The sequence below is a fragment of the Sceloporus undulatus genome, chromosome 5 (assembly GCF_019175285.1).
Source record: "Sceloporus undulatus isolate JIND9_A2432 ecotype Alabama chromosome 5, SceUnd_v1.1, whole genome shotgun sequence".
In the NCBI taxonomy this organism is placed as follows: Eukaryota; Metazoa; Chordata; class Lepidosauria; order Squamata; family Phrynosomatidae; genus Sceloporus; species Sceloporus undulatus.
This window is the reverse complement of record NC_056526.1, coordinates 111,088,085-111,108,641: the sequence shown is the minus strand read 5'-3', so window position 1 is coordinate 111,108,641 and position 20,557 is coordinate 111,088,085. Positions and strand designations below refer to the sequence as shown.

General features: G+C 38.2%; 1 protein-coding gene across 3 annotated transcripts in view; it reads right to left on the bottom strand.

The window, feature by feature from the left end:
• The window catches only part of STIM2 (stromal interaction molecule 2), a 76,516-nt gene that overhangs the window by 14,494 nt on the left and 41,465 nt on the right, over positions 1–20,557 (bottom strand). For all 3 annotated transcript variants that reach the window (XM_042468651.1, XM_042468652.1, XM_042468653.1), the window contains exons 3-4: positions 11,570–11,684; positions 14–125 (exon numbers count right to left, since the gene is read on the bottom strand). In XM_042468651.1, coding sequence (XP_042324585.1) covers positions 14–125; positions 11,570–11,684 — 227 coding nt within the window. The remainder of the gene's footprint in view (positions 1–13; positions 126–11,569; positions 11,685–20,557) is intronic.

Here is a 20,557-nt window from a genome sequence, read left to right as displayed (position 1 = left end):
TTGAAAAAGTCACCTTGGCAACGTTGTTCCTTTGACATTATTTTCTCTGAAATTTTTCTCATACTGAGGAAGTTCAACAAATTCTATCAGCCACTGAAGAGTCTCCTCTAGTGTCCAGTTGTGAACTACAATGCAAAATCACAAATACCACTTGACATATGTTGGATTATCAAGAATTAAATCAACAACACAATTAACACAAGTTATTGGCAAGTTCTCCAGCTTCATCATGTGCTCATCAAAGTGAAGATTAGAAGAAGATTATTAAGAAATAATTCTTTAAAATATTCCTTTATTAAAAATTCCATGGCATAATTGAAAAAGGAAAAATCTTGTGACCAATAAAGTGTACACAGAGTTCTTTTTCCTGTTATTCCTCATCCCTTGCTATAGAACTAATCATAAGCAAACACAAGTCGCACCCATTTAAACTAACACTGAAGAGGTGATATTTGCTTTGGAATCAATGTATTTACTGTGGAATACCATATGGGTTCCTACCATTTTTATGGGAGGGAACATGAAAAGATTAACTGGGCAATGAGAAAATACAGGAAGGAAGGAAACATATGGTGAAAGACTATTACATGTGACATTTAACAAATCAAATGTGGTATATATCCACTAATGACATAACAAAATAACCCAAATAATCATTGCTGAGCTAAAGGGCTTGTCTTCATATTAATACAATACAATAGCTATTAATGGGGAAACGAGTATCTTCACTGCCAGATCTTCCAGATAAGAAAAAAACACAATGCCTTAAATATAGAAAGAATCATAACCTTGGCCTTAGCTGGCAGCTTTAAGCATTATATGACACGATCATTTAGATGCCAGTAACATTCTCACCCGGATACAAAGAGCTCTTTTGGCATGCCAAAGGGCTTTTTCCTACCAAGTGCAACTTCGACTTCTCTTTCTGTCTGTAGCAGGCCCCAGACATATCATGCTTTCTCTCTCACTTGGTAGCATGGAGGGATGAGAAGAATACGTTTCAACCTACAAATCTACCAAACCCTGGGTGGATGGAACTAGCTGAATGGATTATTGCATTCTAGTCCTGGGCCTAATTGGTTTACAAGTGTGTGTGCCTTCCAGTTGTCTGCTAACTTATGGAAACCACACAAATTTCATAGGGTTTTCTTAGGCAAGGAATACTCAGAGGTGATATGCCAGTTCCTCCAAAATATAGTCTACAGAACCTGATATTTGTTGGCAGTCTTCCATCCAAGTACTAACTAGTGCTACCCAGCTTAGTTTCCAACACGGCTTCAACAAAGTCACAGGATAGCTTCTACTTTAAAAAAAAAACACACTGCAATTATCTATTAACGCATGTCTTTCTACAGAATGGTATCAAATGTTTTTAATCCATGAACTGAAAGTATTTTCTTTCATATGAGGTACATTCATAAGCACAACTCTTTTTTAATGTGTGGTCCTGTCTTTTGTTCACAGATAGTGAAACAGCGGATACTCTCCAATTCTTTTCATCAGTACACAAAAGAAACAAAAGAACGCTGTAAAAAGTTTATTTTTTTTACTTTAATTGTGGCTCAGAAACAACTTTTGTAATCAAAATCAGTTATCAAGTTTGTTTATTATGTAGTATCTGTATATGTATTTACAATCAAGTCAGCACTTCAAAAATGCTTGAACAAATAAGTGATCAAATCTTTCTTTAAGAAATGCCTAACTACACAGTTTTATAATACTTTTTTATTGATTTAGCTTTCAAAATGTTGTTCAATGAAACTTTTATCAAAACAAAAGATATGGCCTTTGAAAAATAGGAGGTGAGGTAATTTTTAACATTACTCGGTTCAATTTCCACTGTTAAGACACAGAAAACTGTTTTTAGTTCCATTGTTTACACTAAAGCACTGAGTATATTATAAATAATAAGAGAGGTGTTTCAGATAAAATAATACAGTACCAGAAACAAAGTCTGCATGCCTCTGTTACAAAAGCTTGAACTTGTCTCCATTTTCAATATATTATTTAAATTAATAGGATTCAGTTTTTATTATTTATTCTATACTAGTAAAAAAAAATTGACCCTTCATTGCAGGGTTTACAGAAAGAATAAAACACTGTTTTACCTTTAATGCTCTGCCAGGAGTAAAATTCAGCAGGTTTATTTGAGGGGGAAAGTATGGTTGAAGACATGTCAGAAAGAACAAATCAAGAATATTATGTTAATTTTATAAGCAAATCCAATAAAAATGTCAAGCTAAATTTCTTCCTTTTATGCATTTCAACCAGTCTTTCTCCTCTGTTAATAGTCACTTCAGATTAAGCATGCCTTTATGAAATCAGTAAACAGATGCATGCATCTATTTGCATCTTGCCCCTTCCTTATGAGGCTAAGCTTCATTTTATATGTGGATGCAAAACCTGCATCTTGGCCAGATTATTTCAAGCAGGTGAGAGTTCATGTTTGCAAGCTTCTCTGTGCAAAAGATTACCCTCCACGCAGCGAGGCAATACACCAGGAAAGGGGACTGTAGCCTGGTCCTCTCTTTAAGATGCCAATTCACTACACATAGGAATAAGGGTATGAGGAAGGATGCAAAAGACGGTTCCGTGCTGTAAGCCCCAAACAACATTGTATGCCACCTTGGATGCCGTGCTGGAAGAAAGGTGGAATATAAATTACATTAAAGGAGGGAACCAAAACTATGATAAAAGTGATTAAACATACCACTTAAATGCAGTGGCGTCACTAGGGCTGATGTCTCCCGTTGTGGTAACTCACAGTGACACTCCCCCCTTGACTTCCTGCTACACCACAGCCATACAGAATCCTTAGTAATGCTTTTTGTGCTAATTTACTCACAAACCATAATTCCCATATATCACTTAATGTAAGGGTAATACAGTGTACAGTAATACAGTGTACCCTTGTTATATGCTGGGGTTTGGTTCCAAGATCCCCCGTGGATAACAAAATCCGTGGATGCTGAAGTCCCATTAAATAAAATGACATAGCAAAATGGTGTCCCTTATAAAAAAGGTTTGATATTTGAAATTTATACTTTTTGGGAACATTTTCAAACTGTGGATGCTTGAATCCGTGTATAAGAAATTTGTGTATAAGAAGGGCTGACTGTAGTTGTGACATAAACAACTGGCAAAATCAAAATTATACTTTTAAATTAAAAAAAATACACACAGAAAAAATGTGTTTACATATACATAGTTTCATATGGTTAAAGTAAAAATTGGTAAAATGTGATGTTTTGAAAGAAAACTTTATTAAAAAAAATTAAAATTAAATTAAATTTTGAATTTTTTTTAAAACTAGGAGCCCTCCTTTCTCCTCCCACTGAACCTCACCCTACTCACACCATCTCTTTGGCATTTTAATGGGATACAGGTGAATGCCACTGCCTGTTTCTGCTAAAATGCAGATGTTTGAGGAATGCTAGTATTATCCCACCCTTAGGGTGTCACCTGATATGGTCCACACTACCCGCACCCTACTAGGGATGCCACTGCTTAAATGTATTTATTACACTACTTTACATCCTACCTGTCCAGTAGAACATAACAATCAAGTTGCCAAACCTCATCCAAGGAAATTACTATCAACCACTGAGACAATTTTTTAATAATCTCAGAAGGGAACAGGAAGGGGCCTGTCCACAGCCTACAAAGAATGCTTTATAAGGGAGTGTCTTGCCTTATACCCCACTCTCTTCCATTCCAGTATTCTCTGAAGATGTCAGCCATAGCTACTGGTGAAATGTCAAGAATAAACTCTCCTAGAACACAGCCCTGGAAAACCACAAAAAACAATGGTCTTGCCTAAGTTTCAAATGATATCAACCATATCCTACAGAGGCTTTTAAATACATGTTATGACAATTCTAAGTTTAAATGGAGTGATTTCATTTCACTGTTTTTAAGTGATGTTTATCCCAATGCTGCACTTTCATCTATATACAGTGCACCCTTGCTTTAAGTGGCGATCCGTTCCGGAACCCCCCCACATAAAGCAAATAGCATGTATGCTCAAGCCCCATTGACAATAATGGAGCTCATGCATGCTTTGCAGCACGGTGCGCGCACCATGTGCACACACACCATTTTGTTTCAGTCATGAGGCTTTCAGCATAAAAGGCGCAGGCACACTGTATTATCTTACTCTTAATTATTTATTAAATTGTTTTTAAGTAACAAAATTTAAAAAATCATTTTGTTTTTGCAATCAATTTACAAATGGAAAGGCTATTTTAAAATATCTTAAATACATTTAATTTGTCTAGAAGATGATAATTTAACCAAACAACTTCACATAATGAAGGACTAAAAGGGAGTATGATTTCCTAATATTAGGCATTTTATGTTAAAATTACCAACATTATAAGCCAATTCAAAATTTAATTTAATTTAATTCGATTCATTTATCTGAATAAATGCAAACAACAATCAATAAAGAACTATTATCTGGAAACAAACATCAGAAATCAAATAAGGCAATTTTGTGAGTGAACAGAAATAACAGATGATCATATCTGTAATACAGAATACAACATATACAAATGTCAGGGCACTTAATACATACTACAATTCAATCACTAATCTCTAACTTCCAGGTCATTACCAGCAAAACAACTGACCAGAAACAAAATTATCTGCTGCAACCGATTGATCTGAAGATAATATGTGGAATCTTTTATCAGTCTTTATCCTTATGATGTCTGCTACATTATCATGAATGATGTTATAGACATCAACCAATGAAAATTTTGACATTTTTACATCTATGAGATGGACAGCTCTTTACTGACATGGAATTTAGATTTCTAAAACTTTCTGATTGAGGCTAAACTTAGTATTTTACTTTGATATGCTACTTAAGGATTTACAGGTCCTTTAGGCCCCTCTCCAATAAGTTGCTGATGATGGCAAGGACGACGATATGTTCCTATTAGGATCTGTTCATTCACATAAATTCCAAGCCTGATTATTTCAACTGTGAGAATTCTGGGGCAAGTGAAAGTGCATTGAGTTCAACAACAATCCACTATGAATTAAAAATATAAGTCGGGGAGGCAATTGGGGGAAAGTCATAAAATGTTGCAAAACAGGAGCTCATTATTTTCTTAAACAGTGAGGGTTCTATTCATCACAAAATTAATTTCCCATGGAATCTGATGAGAGATTTTGCAAGGATTAATATGCTGGTGTTGCTGAGACACTAATCCTACTACAGCATATTTTCAAAAGTCATCCAACCAGAGTCCCATGGTGAGAACACATGCACACCTTTCTGTAAAATACAAGCTGTATTCCTCTAATGACAATATCTCTAGCAGACTATAATTGTATGGACAATTCCCACTTCCTCCCCAGACTGGGCCAATCTTGTCACACTTGCCAATGGAATGCACATCACAGCAGGTTGAACTTTGTCCTCTTCTGCAAAGGATCATATATATGTACAAGTAGAGTGTGTGCTGTGATACTAAGGCAAAATTAAGGAAACTATATTGTTTAAAGATTCTCATCAGCTCAACAGAGGTCTGAACAGATTTCCACATTTGTATATAACTACTCTGGACCCTGAACTTTTCTTTTTCTTTCTGAAAATTCTACTTGATTTCTTCAACAAGGACACTAACATATATTAACAAGTGGCAAGAACTGTATAAATAATCAAACAGAGCATTACAAAGTTATTATAAACCTGAAATGGTTCTTAATTATTATTATTATTAAATGAGCACCCAGTATATACCATTGTACATCATTTAAAATCCGTCTGTCCTGTTACTGAACCTGCAGGTTCTATGCAGAAATTTTATATCTAATGGAAGGGTGCATCTATACTGTAGAAATGCAGTTTGTCGTCACTTTAACTGCCTAAGGAATCCTGAGATTTGTAATTTTACAAGATTTTTAGCATTGTCTGTCAAAGAGTGCTGGTGCCTCACAAAACTACAAATCCCAGGATTTCCTAGGCAGTCAAAGTGGTGTCAAACTGCATTATTTCTACAATACAGATGCACTCGAGGCCTCTCCTCTCACCACCACATTAGAAGAGGCTGAGTATGGGTCTCAAACTCACAGGAGTTTTTTTTCCTGCTTCAACAGATCTATGTAAACTTGTTCTAGCTACAATACAGATACAATACAGAGAAGAGTGTTCTGCTTACCTCTCTTTTCAGTATTAGCAGAAGAATTATGTTTTCCAACTCTGCTCAAATTAACTAAAATGTTTTTTAAAAGAGAGAGAGAGAGAGAGACTATACCTATGCTGAACTACTTTGCCACCAGCTCTTAATACACATTAAATCAGCAGTTTAAGATTACAAGGATGTTCTTTCAAGACACAGGATCTTAAAATTCTCTATTGTTCTTGTTTGAAAAGGAATCAGGGTTACATAATGCATTCAGAGCAATGTTTGGCTTACATTCATTCCCACCATCTAGATATTTAAAATCTATGGCTGCCAAAAGGCTAAGATTATGCAATTCAACCATAACATTTCTTGATGGTTTGCAGTTTATTCTCAGCTGCTGAGCAACACAGAACAGATGCTATTACTGGTAGATCTGAGCTTGTGAGGTCATCAAAGACATGATTTGAACTGGTCACATACTACACTACTGCTACAACTGTGTTTAGTATCTTCCTCCACCATTAGTTTAGGACTACCTATCATATTTCCTACATTTATTCAGTTACAAACCAGTGAGAAACTGGTGTCACACTTACTGGATGTAGAGAGATCTTTTAGCACCACTGAGACTAATGGAAAGAAAGAAGTTGGCAGCATGAGCTTTCCTACACTAAAGTCTACTTCCTCAGATGCATATGCATATGTACTTATGCATCTGACGAAATAGACTTTAGTGTATGAAAGCTCATGCTACCAACTTCTTTCTTTCAGTTAGTCTCAAAGTTGCTACAAGATCTCCATATATACTGATTCTACAGACTAACATGGCTATATTTTGGAATTCTACCACTATGGGTTAAGATAGCTGATGTAGAAAAAGATCAACTCTCAAATTTTAGAAATTGATCAGTCACTCATCAGATCATCCCCTTGGCATTCCCTATAAAGTGCTAGACAACTTAGGTTCAGACTATCTGAAAGACTCTGGGCCTGTACACATGGGCCACAAAGCTTGTGCTCCCCCGCCCACCCCCAACCTCGTGTCGTCCTGTTCAGATGATGTAGTCCATTAGCCCTGGGCTGGAATCCAGCACACCACAGGCAGATCCAATGGATAAGGTCCAATCCCAGCCCAAAGGGACCCTAGCCAAGATAAAAATTTCTAGGAAACTCCACAATGACAACTGGCAGATTGGATGGCACTCTGTGCCCCTGTACCTGCCTCATTGACACATCTGATAAGATCCCTGTTGTAGCCTGTGATCTCAGATGGGGATGTCCCTTCCACCTTACAGGCCATGATGGGGGTCTTCTTATCATATGCAACAGCAAGACAGGGATAGGGCATGCAACGGTAGCAGGTCTATGACCCAGAGGCGGGCAGGTATATAAACACCCGCCCATTGCTCTGGGCAGTCTTTTTCGTGGAGAAAGTTAGTAGTATCGAGTATCTAGTAGCATAAAAGCATTTAAGAACATATTGTCTTTATGTTATGTTCTTAAATGATTGCATACTTTTAAAAGTTAACTATATTTTCACATTATTGCTTGTTTAATTGTATTGTAGCAACTATCTCATCAGGTAGTTTTGTGTGTGTGTGTGTGTGTGTGTGTGTGTGTGTGTGTGTGTTTTGTTGCTGTTGTTGTTTTAATTAAGCTTTGTCTTGTTTTAGCTTTATTATAAGTCAACTTGGGTCCCATGTTGACAGAAAGGAAGTATATTAATTAATTAATTGGGTGCCAGAGAAATCCTACCTACTTCTAAGGACATATTACTCCCTCTGGAATATTTTTCTTGAAAGGATTTAATTAATTAAATCAATTAAAAACGTCCCTGTTTACCAAAGCTTCTGTAGTTTTAGTTTAATCTTGTTTTATAATATTTGTATTTGTCAGTTTGCTTCATACTGTAATGCACTGAGGGTTTTTTGTATTTCTATCTGAGTAATTTGTTGTTCAACAAACAAACAATTGTTCGCCAACTGCATTAGTTTTATATTTATATGACTCTTCCCTTTTCCTCTCTCTCTTTGTGTGTGTTTGCACACTTCTGTAAGATAGACGGTATGCCCTTTGCAGGACTGGCTGACTTTTCTTTTCTTTTGTTCTACTTTGTGATGTGCTTTGTACCCTGACGGCACTAAATAAATAATACACTATGGATTTTGCTGTTCTCTGCATTGTACCATACCATATGCAAATAAATATAAATTGGCATTATTCATTCAGACAATACAAACAGCAAGAAGGTAACACAACTCACTTTTACAAAAATAAAATGAAGCTGGTTATTTACTAGACTGGTGTATCTGTATGAAGACATACGAGCAGAGATCTCTTTCAGCAGAAAGCATTTAATACTTGCTCACCTTTCAGATGGTAAGCGGCAGAAGAAAACAAGAGACCATATGTATAAATAGTCATTTAAGCAAACATAATAGAATTAACTTAAGGAAGCATAAGAGCCAGCATGGTGCAGTGATTTCAGTGCTGGACTAGGACACTGGGAAATCAGGGCTCAGATCCCTGCTTGTCCATGAAAACCCATTGGAAGATTTTAGGAAAGTATCACTTTCCCGGCCTCAGAGGAAGGCAAAGGCAAAGCACCCTGAACAAATTCTGCCAAGAAAAACCATAACTGAGTCACCTTAGGGTCGCATTTTAATAGAGAGGGAAAGACATTAATTTATCAATAAGCATATGACAAAATGTGACAAAACATTTACTCTATTGTGGAATTATCTTTGGTGAAACGATCAGTTTTATAACTTCAAATCCCCCATTCAACTATGAAGCTCTGTGGCTGACCTTGGAGAAATCACTCTACTATAGCCTAACCTAATTGAGAGTTGTTGTACTCCTGAAATGTTGCAAAAGAAAAAGGGAAAGTACCAGACACCAGGAAAGGAAACCACTAGGTATAGTTTTTTGTTTTTTTTAAATGACCAGGCCCCAATGCATTCCAAATAGACTTCACCCTTATGGGCACTCTTGAATATACACTAATCAAGTAACATTCTCATCATGATGCAGGCTTTCTGGGTAGAGCTTACTTAGTGCTTAATGAGACATGATCAGTACTATTTACAGCCTGTGACTCTGACACCCAAATTCCTTTCAAGCAAGCTCAAGGAAGCTGATGTTATTGACACCATCCTTTACACTAGCATCAGAAATCCATTTAATTCCATACCAATAACTCATTTAACATTCAGCAGTTAACCAAATGGCTGGAAAAACAAATGCAAGCTACAACCTTAATTACCAAAATCCAACATTAATGTCACTGATGAGAACAAACCTACCTTATAAAGCAAGAGGGGTAATTGCATTCTCTTTTTTGTACAGCCTGAAGCAAATTACAAACTTGTTTTCCAAAGGGTAATACTGAATTTATGCAAACATAGCTGTTCAGTTATGCTAATAAAATACAACTGACATGCTTTTACTACCCCAAGGAAACTTGCTTATAGACTCAATTTCCAAGCTAGTACCCATAAGTTAAACCAGAGGTTAATTAAACTCCATCTAGTTGCAAATGATTTTGGGATGTTCGCTGAGTTCTGGGCAACAAAATTTCAGATAGAGAGCAAACATAAATCAAAATTCAAAGTAAAAAAATGCTTTTGCTTACAATGAAGAAAAGATGCATTATGAATGACATTAATTAGAGAACAAAATAGGAGTCTTTGTATCTATGCTACAGTGGTTATTTTCAGCAATGAGCCAAGGCTGCACCCTGTTTCTTCTTCACTCTTCTAAGAAAAATGAAAGCCCTACAAATACACTATTTGGCCAAGGAAATTAGGTGGCCTAGAACAAACTGAGCTAAACCCTGAAAAAGAATGTCTTTCTTTGCCACTGCCCAATATCCAAAAATTGGACATCTTAGTATTGATATTGGCACAGTACTTCCATGTTGCAGAATATTTTACTTAACATGCTTGTTTATCACCTCTCAACCCACCAGGGTTCCCAAGGTGAGGTAAAATAAGGTTTAAAAAATTAACATTTATAGAGAATAATAGCGAACATCTACAAAATAAAGAATAGCTAATCCAGAAGGGTAAACTAGGGAATGGTGGCTGCAACATGACAAGGTCTTTCACACAAAATAGGACCACATTCAAATCCTCTACCTTTTTGCTTGCTCCAAAGTCTTCACTTTCAAACAAAGGTAAAGAAAGAAAGAAAGAAAGAAAGAAAGAAAGAAAGAAAGAAAGAAGCTTGTTTCAAGGCAAATTTTCAGTTTTGTAAAGTTCTAATTGGTCATTCTTATTTACAGTAAGTCCACCCTTCATATCCGCAGACATTCCATCCACAGATTTGGGCATCTGGAAATGGCAAGCCTGTGGGGATGGGGCAGCAGCAGTGGTGAAGGAGAAGGAGGAGGTGGAGAAGACGAGGAGGAGGGAGGAAGAGGAGGAAGGAAAAGGAGGACGAGTGGTGGAAGTGGCGATGGAGGCGGGTAAGAGGAGGAGAAAGGAGAAGAAGATAGGGAAGAGGAGGAGGAGGAGAAGGAGGAAGGAAAAGGGGGAGGAAGAGCAGAGATGGGGTGAAGAGGAGGAGGAGGAAAAGGAGGAAGAGCCACAGCAGCGGTGATGGAAGAAGAGGAGGAGGAGGAGAAAGAAGGGGTAGCTCCCTGCCATCTGCCACAGTAAGAAGGGCGAGGTTGGCGGGCGGGGGGGGGGGGGCAAAGTACCATTGTCCTCAATGGTTGCACAACCACGTGACTGCACCACCACTGAGTACTATGGGACTTGAACATCCACAGATTTTGGTATCCACAGGGGGGATCCAGAACTGGTCCCCCATGGATATCAAGAACCCATTGTATAAGTAATGTCTGAAGAAAAATTCTAATTAAGGATATCTGAGCTACATGGGTAGTTTCTAATGCATATTAGCTGAGCTCTAATCAACAAAGCTAGCTCTGTTCAACTAACAGGGTTTTAGATTTGTGTTTCTCAAAGTAGCATCCCCCAATAGTATATCAAAGCCATTTGTGGTGTGACATGTGGCATTCAAACACAAAAGCCCTACAGTGAAGCAAAAATCACCTTTAAGGAGAGAAATGAACAAAAAGATTTGCAGGGGATAGCCTGAGTACTAAAACAACTGGGAAAATCTGTGGGTGCACTACACAGCATATATTTTTCAGTAAACCCAATACTTTAAAAGGAGCAAGAAATAGCATATTCTGGACTGCACTGCAGACCATGTCAAAATGTTTGCATGAATTTCAATGAACATCCCAAGAACTTCCAATTTAAACACAAACACACATGTATTTGTAGATGATTGCCGGTGAAAGTTGGGCTGCATCCACACCTGGAAAAATAATCCTGTTTGACCCAACTTTAACTGCCATGGCTCATGGCTTATGGAATTCTGGGAACCGTAGTTTATTGAAGCACCAGAGCAAAGCTTACCTTCAGAAGTCTTCCAGCGTTTCCACAGATCTTCAATGGTGATGTGCTTGTCTTCCCTATGAAGGTGGTTGTGTTTGTTGGAAGCATCTTTGTATTTCATATCTTCTCTGATAAACTGGGAAAGGGGGGGATACTCAGATTACTTCCATTGGGCATTTTCAATCCTTTAGTTTAAGTCAGAGGTTCATTATAACCCAGTCAACACAGTACTAAACCAAATGTTTTCTGCACAGGGTTTGCTACATAACTATCATATAATTCTAAATTCTATCATTTTTCCTTCAGCATCACAATCAATTTACCAGCAAACACGCAACTACACAACACAGGTTACTAAAAAAATAAATCTACAAACCGTACAATCCGAATTACATAGCATTTAAAGCCCAACCTTTGTCAGTTTGAAAAAGATTGACAGCACAAAAATGTTTTTATCTGCTGCTGAAAGGAGAGCAGGGATGAGGCCATCCTGGCATCTCTAAGGAGGGAGTTCCAGAGCTTGGGAGCAGCCACTGAGAAAGTCTTCTCTATTGTTCCCACCAAATGAGCCTGAGATGGTGGTGGGATAGAGAGAAGGGCCTCTCCAGAAGATCTCAATGCTCTACTGGGCTCATAAGGGGAGAGGCAGTCCTTCAAATAACCTGGACCCAAGCCATATAAGGTTTCATAGGTCAAAACCAGCACTTCGAATTGTTCCTGGAAACAGACCGGCAGCCAATGGAGCTGCTGCAACAAGGAAGTTGTGTGCTCTCTATTGCCAGCCCCAGTTAACAACCTGGCTGCAGCTCTTCAGGTGAACTGAAGTTTCTGAGCATTTTTCAAAGGCAGCCCCAAGTAGAGCACATTACAGTAATTCAAATGGGATGTAACCAAGACATGTACCACTGTGGTCAGATTTGACTTCTGAAAACTGAAAGTGCTAAATGCATGCCAACCTCCTCTTCAGGGAGTAATTCAATTGGACAGGAACTAAGTTTTCCCTGTTGAAAGCAACAAGAACTTTAAATAGCACAAAAGCTGCCCAATTTTTTTCAAGAAGAAAATGTATTTGTCTGTATTTGAGAAAATATAGTACTGCTCTTGTTTTTTGCTTTTGCATAAAACAGGAATACAGAATGTATGACAAATTTCAACTTAAGCAGCAATACAATCAAAGCAAAAGAGTTGCAGCTCAATATACGTGCTTAATGTGTAGGAACAGGAAATGAGAATGAAAAATGCTTTATTATTATTATTACTTATTCAGGGGAAATTATTTGACATCAGTCTTTACAATGATGCCAGCATTGCTATGAAGTTCAAATTTCCCAGTTATGAGAACATGAATATACTTACAAAGGTATGTGGCAATTTTAACAGTAAAACTAATGTGCCATAGATCCAATACGAAAGCCTAAACAAGCAATATGCTATATTCTCTGAGTTATGCAACATTTGTACAAGCCCCAAATGAACAGGAAGAAAAATGACATAAACTGATTTGTTGTTAAATCAAAAAGTTGCATGATTCAAATGAAATAATTTGCACGCTTGGAGCAACTGTTCAGATTTATCATTCTGAATTTTTAGTAATAAAATGAAGACTGAATTCAGAGGGGATTTGCTGTTGCCATCCTCTGAGTCTGAGCGTGTGTGAATAGTATTTGGTAATCTACAGTTTTGACAGGGGGTTAACTTGCTTCTTCACACCTTTGTTATATCCTTACTGTGTTCTACCATGCCCTCTGTACTGTACTGAAAGTCACCAAGGACCAAGGGACACACTCCCCTGTCTAGTTTCTGCTCCAGGCCATCCACCAAGATGACCAAAGGTGTCTCTGTTCCATAAACAGGTCTGAAAACAGACTAAAATTGATCCAGACAATCCAGATACTGGATGCTTTAGCACCTTATCCAAAAACTGAATACAGTTGGCCCTCCTTATCCATGGATTTTTTTATCCACGGATTCAAGCATCCACAGTTTGAAAATATTTTTTAAAAAGTATAAATTCCAAATCACAAACCATGATTTTGCCATTTTATATAAGGGACACCATTTTGCTATGCCACTGTATTTAATGGGACTTTAGCATTCATGGATTTTGTCATCTACAGGGGATCCTGGAACCAAACCAAATATCCACTGCATTGAAAACTGGATGATAACTGATAAATATGATGGGATTCAGGGAAGGTTTTTTCATTACTGGTTTTATAACTGTGCTTTTCTACCTTGTTTTTGTGAGGCATTATCCACTCCTCCTACCCACTCAGCCAGTCTCCTTCTGGCTTTTTCCAAAAACCCAGGAAGGACTATTCACTCCATTGCCACGTGTGGTGGCTCACATCTCTACAAGAATCCTGTCTACATTCTTATGTTGTAGAAACTGAAAAGTATCTGTTGTCATATCTACCGGATCTGTATTAATTACAGCATTCAAGTCAGAGTGGATCCAAGCAATTTTAAACTGCAAAGCAATTGGAAGGTTGTACGCAGCAAGCTGTCAAGTGGCCTGGATTCTCCTCTTATGGACCTGTGTGTAAAAGCCCACTCAGTACAACTCCACTGGCAGCTTCTTTGCAGTTGTGTACTTTCTTCTGGTTTCAATTCAGGAAATAAATAATTAAATAATGCTGCTCTGGGCCTAAAGCAGTCTTTGAGGGAAATGGCAAATTTTTAGTTTAAAAAAATTAAAATTCAAATCCTTCCCAAATTGGGTGGAAGGGGTTAGGGGGCCCTTTGGTGCCTCAAAAAGGCTAATGGAAACACATGAAGTACACAGGCCATACTTTCCCTCTCCCCTTTTAAACATACTTCCTCAGAACCAACATTAGCCCTCATGCCCTATTGAAAAATTAATCCTATGTCTGCAACACTGAGTGTGCACAAATTCTTCCCCCTTCCTTTGCCAGCATCATCCTCCCCATTCAACAGGTATGTTGTTTGAATAAATAATTTAAAATGTGCATGGTTCAGTTGAAGGTAGGCACTTTTAAGTATCCTTTTTTGGACACAGTTTTCAGATACAGAACCTGAAGACCATGAATTAACTGTGGACCTCTGCATCATTTTCACTAAAGATATTTGAGATTAAAGCCTGAAATGCACAGGCCAAAAAAAGCAGCTTCCGGCCACTCTGGGGGTGTGGTGTTCAGATGACGCACACCCCCAAGGTGGTCAGAAGCTGCTCCAGTGCTGCGATCCAGTCCTTTGGACCAGATCAAAAAGGAGCTGGCGGTGGCTGTCTTGGGACTGTAGCGGTGGCCTACCAATCACGGTGCCCCTAGCAGGCCAACTGCTTCACCCCTAAATTCCATTTTATGCCCACATTGCTTTTATGTACTTTGATCACCAAATGGCACTGCTTATGTTTTATATAGCTTGTTCGAAATATTATATATTCTGCCTTAAGTAAAAGCTTATAGTAATGCTTATAGAAATGTTTAATACAGTTAACATACAAAGAAAACATTTTGTCACCTCTCTCCTGGGACACATGTACACACAAGCAGGCTGTGAATAGGGCTGTACTGACCTCAAGCCTGCCCACAAGCTTTTGAGTAAAAATGTTGGTTTGCAAAGACTACCCCTACTCTAACAGTCACATCATACTTAACACAGCCTGACCAAAAAACAGTGTCACACCACTAGAGTTTAGAAGTAACTTTGTTATCTGTATCTAGTTACTTTGTTGAGTAACAAGTATACATTTCCCATAGTAATGACCTGAGCAAGAGTGAAGCTGTTTTTTAATTTGTGTTACAAATAAAAGTTTCTAGTTATTTTCAACAGCTACTTTTAAAAGGTATTTTGAAAGGCATTCTATAGGAATATTTAAAGGTTTCTTCTTTTCTCATTCCTAAGGGGTTTTCTCTCAAACAAGAAATAAATATAAAAAAGTGGTGAACAGCCATGCAAAAGCACTGCAACTAGTTGCCTCTTCAGGAGAAACAGGTAATGCCAACATTACAAAGACTGTAATGAAGTGGTTCACTTGGAGTTGGATTCTCATCCCAAACTTTCTCTGTCCTGGAGGAGAACAGAAAAGTGAGGAGTGTGGGGAAGTGAAGGAAAGAATGAAACAGCATGACTGAATATGCATGTGTCTGTGAGCATTGGTGTATATGAGTGTGGCTATGTGTGTGACAGTGTGTGTAAAATTTGCACATCTATTAAGTACTGAATTTATTTAAATAAAGCTGCTCTAATTTGAACGTTATTTCCTTGTAAAATGTTCAAATATACAGTACACGAATGGGCGAATGAACAAAATATTTTTATTCTTATACATAACAAGCGGGGGGGAGGAGGATATCCACATGTAGATGTACAAGGGGTACATGGTTTGAGAATCAGTTGGCCAGTACAGACAGACCAAAATAAAGTTACTTCGGGTCACTTTGGAGGTATGCTGTTTAAATGATGTATGCGTCCTAAGAGGCCAGAAACCGCACCAAAGCCATGCTCCAGTCCTAAGGACCGGAGCGCAGCTTTGGCACCACTTCTGGCCTCTTAACATGCGTATGTTATTTAAACAGCATAACTCCAAAATGATCTAAAGCGGCTTTATTTTGGCCTATCTGTACGGGCCCAGTGTCAGCACAGAAGGAAAGCTACAAAACAACTTTCCAAGCTCTGGAGGTTACTGGAAAAGAAACAATATCTCTGTGATTTGGCTTCAGTGAAATGTATATACACTGGTGCCTCGGGATACGAAATGATCGCGTTACGAAATTTCCGGAATACGAAAAAGTTGGATTGGAAAAAACTGTTCCGGGTTACAAACTATTTTTCGGGTTACGAAATTCATTTCGGCGCGAAATTCAAATGCGAAGTGCGGCTATAGGCTTTCCAGCGCTAACGGAAAGCCTTTTCGGGTTGCGAAATTTTCGGGTTACGAAGGGAATGGCGGAACGAATTAATTTCGTAACCCGAGGTAGCAGTGTACAATGAAAGTTCTCAACATGCATAAACCACTTCCCTCAGCTTTCACACCTCAGCATAAAACTACTGCTATGCCGGTCAATTAAAGCTTGGAGTATGTATTTTGGACTATGTAATTAAAGCTTGGAATAAAGCTTTATGTAAACACACCTTTGTATAACTGATTAAGTTTGAGAAGCACTGGACTCAAAATGAGAGTTAATTATTCATCGTGTCATCAATCCATAGAAGTTCTTCCTATTTACATATTATATGCTTTATAATGTTTTATTAACAGAAAGTGTGTATTTATTTCTGTTTTCGGATTCAGTTGTTCCCCTTTAGTCCTTCAACTGGTTTTCAAAAAGCAAGCCAGCACTCAAGATTTTTCAATCCCTTTAACCGGCAACAACAATTGCAGCAGCTGCAGCCTTGCTCAACTTCATTTGTAGTTTCTACCACCAGCAGCCCTACTTCTTCAGGAAGAGGAAAGACAAGGATACTAAGTAGGATACAGAGGGGAAAGTTGATGCTTCTGGGACGATGCCGTTGTTGTTGTTGTTGTTTAAGTCAAGAAAGCACTTATCTGGAACAGAAAGGCAGTTGGGGATCCCTCATCCAGGAGAACTGCTGTGGTCAGAAAATCCAAAGGCTTTTCAAGAGTGTTTGCTTTTTATTTGCAAAAAAACCGGAAGTGGTTGAACACCCACAATATACACATTTATTAAACAACAAGAATTCTTTTACATGTCTTTAGAACAGCTAAGGTCTTTTTTAAAACTAGGACCGTCACTTTCTACATAATCACCATCTAGTACATTTCCTTTTACGTGAAATGTTCTTGTTTTCACTTGGCAAGCATACTCTTGTTTTGGCAAGTACTCCTGTGCAAAGAAAAGAAACGGTATCCTCAAAAGGCCTTGGATTTCAAAACACAGCACATACAAAGTGTTCAATAATGCTTGGGAATATTGCGGAGAGTACTGCAATATTTAAAAACTAAGACTATTTATAAATCTCCTCACTCTATACAAAAATCACCTTTTCAGCCTATAAACATAAAATACAAAAAGTAACTGAACAGTCCACGTGGCTGTTCAGTATTAGCAGAGACAAGATGTTAACATAGGCTTTGCAAGAGACAAAGAGACTGTTTCACACAGACCAATTTGAATAAACAGAGACTCCCAATTGCAAACAGAATAAAAGTGAAGCTTTTCCTCCCTTGCCTTTAAAAATCTCCATAACTAGTGCAAGTTTCTCTGTAATACATTAAGTTGTTTTGGCATTGAGAATAAGTGCAAAGCCAATGCCCTTTTTGCCATAACAACCCTCAAGTTGGCCCGACTCATGGCAACCCTCTGGATAAGAGGTCTCCAAGGCCACCTGTCCTCCACTGCTCTGCTTGGGTCCTGTAGAAAGGGATGTAGAAAGAGAGGAAGACTGCATGCTAGATGGACGGACTCTATTACTTGACCTAAGCAGAGCAATGGAAGATAGGGAGTCTTGGAGATGTCTCATCTATGGGGTCGCCATGAGTCAGGATCAATTCAAGGGCAGTTAACAAAAAAAAAATGCTGAGGGGTTTTCCCAGAAGCCTTATTGACATGGCTCAATCAGATTTCATGTTATAGCTTTTGACTGCTTTTGCTACATCTCTTCTCACAATTAATGCCACTCCAATTTTTCTGGTATTTTCATTTCCCAAGTAGAACACTGTGTGATTATTAAGCTGCGGTGAAATCATTTGTATGGAATTTACTGTCAGTATGAAGTAATAGATTCACAGAGTTGGAAGAGAGCTCAAGGGCCATCCGATCCAACACCCTGCCATACAGGAACACACAACCAAAGCACCCCCGACAGATGGCCATCCAGTCTCTGTTTTAAACCTCCATTTTAGCTTGCTCATCCCAAGGATTGCTACAATTATACCTTTCATATCTTGTTTTACTATACCTAGCTTTGCATGGCTCAGGCTTCTCACTTTGCCAACCCATTTTAGTTAGTGGTTGTACTGTAAGATGCTTTCAATAAACAAACAAGTCTGCCTTGTGGCATTCCATGAAATAGGGGAAATCTAACAATATCAGGGGAAACTATAAAAACTGGAATCAGCTTTAACAGGGCACAATTCCAATACATCTGTGTAGAAATAGATTTTTAAAAACCTGTATTATGCATTTTAAAATAATTTGTTACCTCTATATCCCATCTTTTTTTACCCTATAAAGCTACATTCAGGGCAGTAAAAAACTCAGAAAAATATTTTATTTATTTTAAATAGGCAAACATAATAAAATAACTCCAAATACATCAATCAGAGCATCCTTCAAAAGCAACCCAGCTTAAATCCTAGAGGCCTATCTGTGGGTCAATCTACATTTTGAAAGAATATCCTCCAACATTGACTGATCCTTTTTCACATGAGATATCTTCAGTTATATATCTGAGCAGAGGTGGTGTTGTGTAGCGTTTTGAGCACTGGACTACCAGGGCTCAATTCCCTTTCGGCCATGAAACCCACTGGGTGACCTTGGTAAAATCCCATTCTCTCAGCTTCAGGAGATGTCAATGGCTAACCTCCTCTGAACAAATCTTGCCAAGAAAACTTCATGATAGGTTCACCTTCAGGTCATCATGTCAGAAATGACTTGAAGGCACGGAATACACACACAATCAGACTTGCAGATTAAACCAAAATTTACCTCCTAATGACCAGTCAGAAAACAAAGAATGCTAAATGCAAGATGCCTAAGGGTAGATAAGTATTTTCCAAAAGAATCTTTCACAACTTGAGAGAGTACCTCTTCTAAATATGGACTAAACATACCATCTATCTTGAACACAAGAAAAGGGTCTTTGCTCACCAATGGAAAGACAACACAAACAACTGGCCTAGTCTCCCTCAGCAGTCAGTTCTATAGAATGTCAATTTAATGCTGTATTCATAATAGGATACAACATTAAAGTGATATTAGCCTAGAAAGAATCAGAATGTTGGTTCATCTTGCTCTAACTAGTAGCAGTTTCCTAGAGTATCAGGTAGATGTTTCTCCAAATACCTGTTACCTAAGGCCTTCTAACACATACACAAGCAAAAAGCCCAACATAACATTTCTTGTATAACTTTTTTCCCCATAAACCCTGTTCTATTGCTCAGTAATTTCACTTATCCTAACAAAACATATTTCACATAAATGAAGCAGCAGCATGCAGTTTGGGCCATTTACAAAATCCAAATTCATTTCCCTGCTTGAAATCTGCAGATGTCTCTGATTTACACCTCCCACTTTATTATGGAAGCTGCACTGAATCAAGAGGAGCAGAAGCAGCTGAGCAATTCACACCTTCTACTGTCTTTCACAGGGATGACAGTGTTCAGCCAAGCCAGGCTGTGCTCTAACCCAGGGAATAAGGTCATGTTTGTACCACCTGCAGCTTTCCTGTACCATGGATGACATTCTGTATTCCTACATGTACAACTCTGTATCTGGTGGCATTGCAATGAATTTACAATTTTCACTTGTATGTCCAACTAAATTGTATATCCAACAATAAAAAGTCCTAGCTTGGGGGGGGGGAGGTGAGTTATAAATAAAGAAATACAATACAGTTGGCTCTCATTTTGTGGGGGATACGTTCTGGACTTCCCCACAAAAATGGAGACTTGCCAATATTCAAGCCCCGTAGGCTTGAATGGGGCGTGTGTTTGCAAGTGTGTGCAGGGGAGTGCGCCCCATTGAAAATAACAGAGGTCGCCCCTCCGTGAATATTCAAGACCACGGATCTCAAGTCTGCAAGAATGGAAGGGCAACTGTATTATCTTTTCAGGGTGATAGAAAATTAATATATGTAGAAGAAGTCTCTAGTCCATAAATATGCTTTAAGAAACATCTGGTGTTCCCCATCTCATTTAGGAGTTCACAACATTCTTTGAACCCAAGTATTTTCTTTTTCTTCAAAATTTAAACAACATGGATAGATAACAATTTGACATATTAATGTGTTTGTACAAAGTCTGACACTCAAGTTTTTAGTCGGATACGGACTAAAAGCAGGAGGTGTCAGGCTTTCCACAAT